We start from the raw sequence: 9,517 nt of genomic DNA on the forward strand, positions 1-9,517 counted from the left end.
GCCTTCTATTGACGTCACAGGCTACTTTAACCAATCAGTGATCGTTTACAAAGCAAAGTTGCCAGAAATCTTATACTTTGAGGTTATAGGAGTGTACTAAGCATGCGCCGTTGGCGATGGGGGTAGGTGCCGTTTGGCTTATCGACCGAGATTTTGTTATCTGTTGGCAGGATAAAAGATAACTTTTTTTATGCAAAATTAAGAGTTAATTTGTTTTATAATGGCTAATATGGAATATCATTATGATTCAGAAACAAGTGCTGATGATTTGGACAGCCATAGTGAGCATGATAGTGATGATTATATGACTGATAGCGATGTTTATGACGACGATCTTGACATTGAACCTGTTGCCTCATCCTGGGCACATGTTTATCCGCCTGAAGGTATTGACTGTGGGAGTGATTTGGTTTTTACCCAAAGAAATGTAGGTCCTTTAGGGATTCCTAACCGTAATTCACAGCCTATTGAATACTTTTCTTTATTTATAACTGATGATATTATAGATATTCTTGTTCGTGAGACTAACATATATGCCAACAGATTTTTAGCTAGTAAGGAAGAGTGGATAAGAGAACATCCACGAAGCAAATACAGAATCTGGAAACCAGTAACTCATGAAAGAATGAAAAAGTTTTTAGCTCTTAGTTTACTCATGGGATTGATAAAAGTGCAGGATATAAAAGATTTTTGGAGTACGTTTCGTTCAACTAGAATTCCTTTTTATGGAGAAACCATGCCACGCGATGAATATCTTCTAATTAGTCGATTTCTTCATTTGAATGATAATACCTTGAATAAGCCCAGAGGTGACCCACAGTATGACCCATGGTTTCGAGTGCGCCCTCTTTTAGATTCCAGCAATAAGTTATTCAAGGATCATTACAATCTTCAGCAGACTATCTCCCTTGATGAAAGTATGATTGGTATGCGTAATAGGTGTGCATTTATACAATATATGCCCAATAAACGGCACTGTAGGTATGGAATAAAAAAGTTTGAACTTTGTGAAGCTTCCACTGGATATGTTTATCATATAGATGTGTATTCAGGGCGTGATTTTTATGCTACTGGAAGTCAGCAAGGCTTTACTCATACAGTAGTAATGAATATAATGGAGAAAAGCAAGGTTCTGAATAAAGGTTATCACCTGATTACTGACAACTTTTATACAAAGATTCCTCTAGCAGTTTGGTCAAGCAGAAGCTCAGCACAGGTGAAACTGTCTATGTAAGAAAAGGAAAGTTGCTTACCTGTGGTTTCAAAGAGAAAGCAACTCGCAAGCCAGTTTACCTTTTGACAACATATGCTCATGCTGAAAATGTCACATTGCAGACAAGACATGGAGAAAAAATCAAGCCTAAAGTCATAAATGACTATAATGTTGGTATGGGAGGTGTTGACCTGTCAGACAAAAAACTTTATCATTATGCTGCACAAAGGTCAACCAGGAGATACTGGAAGAAAATTTATAGTAATCTTATAGATGTATCAGTTCTAAATGCTTATATTATCTATCAGCAAAATACTGATAGGCCATTCAAGAGAGATGATTTTCTTCGTGACATTATTGAATGTCTGTCAATCCCGGATGCTGCATCTTACCCTCTCATTCCACAGTCGCCTGGTAGCCGACTTTCTAATTCACCAGGTCGTAATCCTATTCCTGTCAGTTCACCTGGTTCAAGCCATGTATATGCTAGGTTAGATGGTTGCAAGCAAAGATTATGTGCAGTTTGTCCCAAGCGCTCGAAGCACTGGTGTCCTGGATGATATGCTGGCCAAAGCTGCAACATTACTTCAGGGTGAAAGGTCGTCCTAAGAGGAAACATGAGGACAATGATGAACATGAAGACTGTCAGTAAATTCAAGTCAATAATTGTGGCTACTTTTGTGAACTCACTTGATAATTATGAATGTTGTAATATTTTTGTAAATCCGCATTACCAAATGGTGAAGAAGTGTCACTTGATATGTTGATATATATTTTTTTTACCACGCTATCACTGAATAGAATAATCTGTTTTTTTTTAGGAATTTTTCAAAATTACATTCTTTACAAAATTAGCTTTGTTATAACAAAAAGGAATAATAAGTTTTGTAATAATCCAGCTTCAAAGTGACTTTGATTTTTTTGCAACTGTGATTTCTAAAGATATTTTTTTTTATATCCAAAGTAATTAAATATGTATCAAACAATAAATGCCCTATTCAAAAAGCTCATCTTCTTGCGGTTTCAATGATACCAAATACTTATATATTAGAGTGAAAAATATATTTACAGATTTTTTTTATTTTTTCTATAAATATCAATAAACTGTCGTCGTCTTTTGGCGGCGCGGCCCGTCGTCCTTCGTGAGTTAACAACCCTTACAGGGTGGTACTTGGAATCATTCCCGTTTTCTGTTCCTCAGATCATCTTTGCCCGACCTGTCTCCTGAGGGGAGGTGGGTGGGCCTTAAAATATATAAATAACTGCCAGGTAAGTATTCATAAAACTTTGTTTTATCATAAAAACTCCATTTTTATGAATAGAACTTACCTGGCAGTTATATATATATATAGCTGATTCACACATTTGGAGGAGGGTGACAGACAGTAAAAATCGTTGGGGAAACAGTAAAAAGTTGTAGGAGAAAAAACACCTTGATTCCTTACCAACTAAGGTAGCTGACTTCAAAGGTTCCAGCCTCTTGAGTCGCTTTCCCTTAGGAGTGTCAGCCAGGAGTGGACCTGTCATGCTGAAAACAACTCAATCGAGTCTGTCAACGGGGTAAGACCAACAATTTGACTAGACTTCAGAACTACCTTCGTCCCTTATATTAAAAACTGCAACCTTACTAAAACTAACCACCTAACCTTGCAGAATAGATATAAACTATCTATCTATTCTAGACTGAGGGTACTGTACCACAAGTCGAAGTCCTCAGACAACCATAAAAAACACCAACCCACACACAGGTATACAAAAACTAAGGTTGAGGGGAGGTAGTAACTCTTTTGCCTAATACAGAAGCCGTAGCTACGTATGGGCCCAAGGTATAACACCTTTCATAATCCACTCTTACCTCTCTGAGGTAATGAGAGGCGAACACAGAGTTGCTTCTCCAGAACGTTGCATCCATAATTTGCCTAACTGACATATTCTTACGATATGCCAGCGAAGTAGCAATGGCTCTCACTTCGTGAGCCCGCACTTTCAAAAGGCCGAAGTGCTCTTCCTCACACAAGAGGTGAGCTTCTCTTATAGTCTCCCTCAGGAAAAAAGACAAAGCGTTCTTTGAAAGGGGTTTTAGCGGATCTTTCACTGAGCACCATAAGGAGCTAGATGCATCTCTCAAATTCTTAGTGTGAGACAAATAAGCTTTGAGGGCTCTAACTGGACAGAGGAGTCTCTCCTGCTCTTGACCCACTAGATTATTGAGGTTAGGAACCTCAAAAGTCCTCGGCCAGGGTTTTGATGGGTTCTCGTTCTTGGCGAGGAAGTCAATCCTTAAAGCACAAACCGCTCCATTCTGATTGTAGCCCACTTGTTTTTCAATAGCATGAACTTCGCTGACCCTTTTAGCTGTGGCTAGAGCTATCAGGAAGAGGGTTTTCTTCGTTACATCTCTAAGAGAAGCTTGCGAGATGGGTTCGAACCTCTTGGTGCAAAGAAACTTCAGAACCACATCCAGGTTCCAAGATGGGGGCCTTAACTGAACCTGCTTAATTGTCTCAAAAGACTTCACGAGGTCTTGCAAGTCTTTATTTTGAGACAAATCTAAGCCTCTATGCCTACAGACTGCTGAGAGCATACTCCTATACCCTTTGATCGTGGATACTGCCAGTTTAGCATCCTGTCTGAGGTATAACAAAAAATCTGCAATCTGACTCACAGAGGTAGTGGTTGAAGAAACTTTGTGCTGCCTACACCAAGCTCTAACAGTCTCCCACTTAGATTGGTAGACCCTTTGTGAAGAGACCCTCCTTGCTCTGGCGATAGCTTTTGCAGCTTGCGTCGAAAATCTTCTCGCTCTGACAAGCTTCTCGATAGTCTGAAGGGAGTCAGTTTGAGAGCGAGGGGGTTTTGATGATACCTTTCAAAGTGGGGTTGTTTGAGAAGCTTCGGACTTGCAGCAAGGCTTCTTGGGAAGTCCATCAACATGTCCACCGCTTCCGTGAACCATTCTCTCGCTGGCCAGAATGGAGCTACTAGGATCATTCGTCCTGAATCGAGGAGAGCGAATTTCCTGACGACCAGATTGATGATCTTGAATGGGGGAAACGCATGTGTCCATCCCCGTCCAATCCATCAAAAAGGCGTCTACCGCTATTGCCTCCTTGTCCGGGACTAGGGAGCAGTAGTTCGTGATCCTCTTGTTCTGGTTGGAGGCGAAAAGGTCTATTAAAGGTCTCCCCCACAACTTCCAGAGACTGACAGACCTGCTGGTTGAGGGTCCATTCTGTGGGAAGAACTTGCCCTTTCCTGCTGAGCATGTCTGCTCTTATATTCCTCTGCCCTTGTACGAATCTTGTTAACAGCTCTATCTTGTTCTCCTTCGACCATAGAAGGAGCTCCCTTGCTGTTTCGAACAGAGACAGAGAATGAGTCCCCCCTTGCTTCCTGATGTAAGCTAGAGCTGTGGTGTTGTCCGAGTTGACCTCCACTATCTTCCCTGACACTGAGTCTTTGAAGGCCTTTAGGCCTAACATAATGGCCATCAACTCTTTCCTGTTGATGTGCCATCCGATCTGACCCTTTTCCCAAGAGCCTGAGACCTCCTTGCTTCCTAGTGTTGCACCCCATCCTGATTCTGACGCGTCTGAGAACAACACTAGGTCTGGGTTCTTCTTGTACAGGGAGATCCCTTCTCCTAACAAAGCTGGATCTAGTCACCACATCAGATGATCCTTGACCTCTGCTGGAATGGGGAAGGAAAAGGAGTCTTCCTGTGTCTTCCTGTTCCACACCTTTGATAGGAAGTGTTGAAGAGGTCTTAGGTGCCGTCTCCCCAAAGAGACAAACTGTTCGAGCGAGAGAGTTCCCAGTAAACTCATCCACTCCTTCGCTGAGCACTTCTGTTTCTTCAGGAATTCTCGGACCTTCTCGAGGCACTTGGTCCGTTTCTCCTGGGAGGAAGAAGCCCGAAAATGAACTGAATTCAGAACCATCCCCAAATAGAGAATAGTCTGATTCGGCTCGGTCTGAGATTTCTCTGTTGATGACGAGACCGAGTTTTTGAGCCATCATGAACGTCTTTTGTAGGTCCTCCAGACATTTTTCTTTCGACTGTGATCGTATCAACCAATCGTCCAGATAAAAGGATACCCTTATCCCCTCTTGATGCAGCCAACCTGCCACGTTCGCCATCATCCTGGTGAAGACTTGAGGAGCAGTGCTGAGACCAAAGTAAAGTGCCCTGAACTGGAAGCACTTGCCCTGGATCACAAATCTCAGGTATTTCCTCGAAGTCGGATGGATGGGGACGTGAAAATAAGCGTCCTGCAGATCGAGAGACACCATCCAGTCCCCTGGACGTACTGCTGCCAGCACAGACTGAGTCGTCTCCATTGTAAACTTCATCTTCTCTACGAAGACGTTCACAGAGCTGACATCCAGGAGGGTCTCCATCCACCCGAGTTCTTGGGTACCAGAAACAGGCGATTGTAAAAGCCCAGGGAGGAAATGTCCAAAACTGGTTCTATCGGTCCCTTGTCCAGCATCTGATTGACCACATCCAGAAGAGCCTTTTGTTTCCCCGCATCTGCGTACTGAGCCACTAAGGCTAGAGGAGTATCTGAAAGAGGAGGCTTCTTCAAAAGGGGGATTTTGTATCCTTCCTTGATGACTGAGAGGGACCAGGTGTCCGCCCCTCTTCTCTTCCAAGACTGCCAAAAACGTAACAGTCTTGCCCCTATCATTGTCTGGAGGACTTGTACTTCATTTCTTGGAGAGGGATCTAAACGAACCTCTATTCGTCCTTGCTCCTGACTCCTGTCTTCTTCCTCTGAAGTTGGATCTCGAAGGAGCCCTACCTCGAAAGGGCTGTTGGAATTTTCTCTCCTCCTTCTTCAGAGACGAAAGAGCAACTGGCAAAGGCTTCCGAGCCGAGCGCGATAAGAGGTCTTGAGTGGCCTTTTGTGCAAGAGAAAGCGTAATATCTCTGACAAGAGCCTCAGGAAAGAGATGTTGCGACAGGGGGGCGTAAAGGAGTTCAGACTTCTGCGCAACAGTCACAGATCTCGAAGCAAAGGAACATAACAGGGCCCTCTACTTCAAGACTCCTGCTGAAAAAAGGGAAGCCAGCTCATTAGCTCCATCCCTCAGAGCTTTATCCATGCATGACATGATACTCGTCAGGTCTTGTGTTCCCTCCATTTGCTCTGTCTTCCTGGCCAGAGTCCCTAGAGACCAGTCCAAAGAACTAAAAACCTCAAAGGCTCTAAAAATCTTTATGATAAGGTGATCAAGTTCAGACATTGACCACATAACATTGGCCGAGTTAAGGGCATGCTTTCTGGCAGAGTCCACAAGACCAGAGAAGTCACCCTGGGAGGAGGCAGGCACTCCCAGACCCAGAGGTTCCCCAGTCTCGTACCACATACCAGCCTTCGAAGCAAGACGAGCTGGTGGAAAAGAAAAGGTGGTCTTAACCGCTTGTCAACGTTCCTTCATCCATTCGTCCACTTTAGCGAGAGCTTTCTTAGCAGAGATAGAGAGCTTCATCTTGATGAAGGCCGACTGTTTCTTGGCCTTCTTCCTGCTAAACTGAGATTGAGGAGAACGAGGAGCAGAAGGTTGAAAATCCTCCCCGTACAGCTCTAGGAGGGAGCGAGGAAGAACTTTATAGTTGCCAGCAGCGTCAGCAGGCTTGTCTTCGTCCTCTGAGACATCATCGAGGCCCTGTCTCAACTCTACTACAGCTTTCGTTCGGGAAGAAGATTCACCCGAATCCGAAAGAGGGAGATCGAAGGATGCACCCTGTAGAGGAGAGCTGCAAGCAGCCTGACACCGAGAACCGCTTGCGCCCTGGCGCCGAGCGCAGGTGTCGTCCTGGCGGTGCCAGTCGGAAGCGTCCTGGCGCCGAGCGCAGGTGTCGTCCTGGCGGCGCCAGTCGGAAGTGTCCTGGCGGCGCGAGTCGGAAGCGTCTTGGCGGCGCGAGTCGGAAGCGTCCTGGCGGCGCGAGTCGGAAGCGTCCTGGCGGCGCGAGTCGGAAGCGTCCTGGCGGCGCGAGTCGGAAGCGTCCTGGCGGCGCGAGTCGGAAGCGTCCTGGCGGCGCGAGTCGGAAGCGTCCTGGCGCCGAGCGCTAGAAGAGTCCTTGAGGCAGTAGGCGGAAGCGTCCTGGCAGCGAGAGAAGGAAGCGTCCTTGCGCCGAGAGCTGCAATCGTCCTGGCGACGAGAAGCGGCATCGTCCTGAAGAAGCAGGCTAGAAATGTCCTGGCGTCGAGAGCGAGAGGCGGAATCATCCTGGCACCGAGAACGAGAGGCGGAATCGTCCTGGCGCCGAGAGCGACAGGCGGAATCGTCCTGGCGTCGAGAGCGAGCGACGGAATCATCCTGGAGGCGAGCAGGAGTGCGGTGTCGAGCCTTTGACGAAGCGTGCAGAGGTTCCCTTGGAGAGGAACTCCGTTCCCTCTTAGAAGTTGACTTCTTGACAGGTAACGAGTTGTCCTTGCGTCTGTCAAACTATGAGGGAGGGCGGCTAAAAACTTGCACAAAAGAAAAAAGTTGCTCTTGCATAACCGTCATGAACGATTTAGCAACTTCTGCTGGATCCTGCGGTACCAAAGGAGACGGCTGTCGAGTAGCGCTGGTAGAATGAGAAGGATCTCTCGCTGGTCTATCTTGACTTCGGCTCTTGATTTCGTCCTCTTCACAGGAACGGTATCCAAATCGCCCTCCGAAGGACAAGGTTCGTGGCTACTAGAACCAAGGTAGTGAGAACGAGACTGTTCATTTCGGTTCCACCTCCTCTTCGTCGGTCTCGAAGCCTCATAGAGCCACTTGCGTCTGGGAGAGGGATCCAGGGAAGACACTATCACATCCGACACACCTTTTCCGTGGCGGTCAAGAGCAGCCTGGGAGCTTACAACAGGGACGGCTGACCAAGGATACGCACCTCTCACCCCCTTTCGGTCGTCGATGTACCTTCTCCCTTGGTCCTGGGAGCTTGGTACAGGTCTAGACCTAGGGTAATGACAGGTTCGATCAGTCGCCACCTCCACTGCACTTTCACAAGCACTAACTTCACTCTCACTCTTACCTTTTAAGGCCGGAAGTTGATCTTTAATAGCCTTCAACTCGGCAGCCATCCTGGCGTACCGAGGGTCATGCGCAGAAACAGATCCTGTAGAAGGGGCAGGAGTTACTACCTCAGGGGAAGGATCAACTTCCAAAGAGGAATGAATTAAAGGTTCAATTGATATATCTAGACTAGGTTTACCAGCAGACTTAGATTTAGATCTAGAAGCTCTCCTTACTCTATCTAGGTCTAATTTGTGCATACAGCGCTTCATCGCTAACCAATCTTTCTCATTCAAAATCTCGCATTCTTTGCACCTATTATCCAGTGCACAATCAAAACCCCTGCAACCCAAACAAACCGTGTGAGGGTCTACAGAAACTTTCGGTAACCTCACCTTGCATTCCTCATTCGCACACACACGAAAATGAAGTTTCGTACTCACATTAAACAACTCAACAAATATCAGAAAAAACAAAAAACACGATTGCCAAATCCCCAAATCAATGTACTTCCCCAAAAAGAAGTCCGGTACAGAGATACAGGGAAAGCGAAACGAAAAACTCTAATGGTGGACCAACGGTGTTGTCGATCCGGCCGGCAGAGATGATCTGAGGAACAGAAAACGGGAATGATTCCAAGTACCACCCTGTAAGGGTTGTTAACCACCTAACCGCACAACCACCACAAGGCGGTTGCCGCGATTTTTTAAAAATTCTGCCGAACGTCAGAGACTAAGCTATATACATATAAATGCCAGGTAAGTTCTATTCATAAAACTCTTCATTTGATCGGAGGTCTACATCAGGGTAGTAATCCCAAGTCTTAATATTAAATATCAAGGGAGGAGATAGAATTTGAAAAACTCATTTACAGGATAAAACGCCCTGGCGTCACAAAACTGAAGGCCAGAGGCAAATATCCTATGCAGTTTGGAGATGTCCTAAGCCGGCTAGCCCCCTTAACCTGAAAGGGTGCGAATTGAAGGTCCAGTACCCCCAGATTTTGAGTCTTTTCAATAAACTTAGGGAGGAATGCGAGAGTCACTTCCCCCTTCCCCTTAAATGGGTGACGTTTTACAAGAGACCACAAAGTTCACCGATTCTTTTAGCTAACGCTAAAGCAAGTAGGAACGCCATTTTCAAAGTGACATTCCGGTCTGTTGCGTGACGCAAAACTTTGTAGGAAGGTTCTTTCAAGGACTTCAAGATATGGACCATGTTCCAAGGAGGATGTCTTATCTCTGACTGGGGCCAAGAGATCTCATAACCTCGTATGAGTAGGGAAAGTTC

The 9,517-nt window shown here is 45.7% G+C and overlaps 1 protein-coding gene across 1 annotated transcript; it reads left to right on the top strand.

Moving 5' to 3' along the window:
- Positions 1-220: 220 nt before the first annotated feature.
- Positions 221-1,773, top strand: LOC137643261 (piggyBac transposable element-derived protein 4-like). The gene is made up of 2 exons (XM_068376102.1): positions 221-1,216; positions 1,336-1,773. The coding sequence occupies exons 1-2, from the start codon at positions 221-223 to the stop codon at positions 1,771-1,773; spliced, it is 1,434 nt and encodes a 477-aa protein (XP_068232203.1).
- The last annotated feature ends 7,744 nt before the right edge of the window (positions 1,774-9,517 follow it).

This window comes from Palaemon carinicauda, chromosome 6, assembly GCF_036898095.1.
Source record: "Palaemon carinicauda isolate YSFRI2023 chromosome 6, ASM3689809v2, whole genome shotgun sequence".
Lineage (NCBI taxonomy): Eukaryota > Metazoa > Arthropoda > Malacostraca > Decapoda > Palaemonidae > Palaemon > Palaemon carinicauda.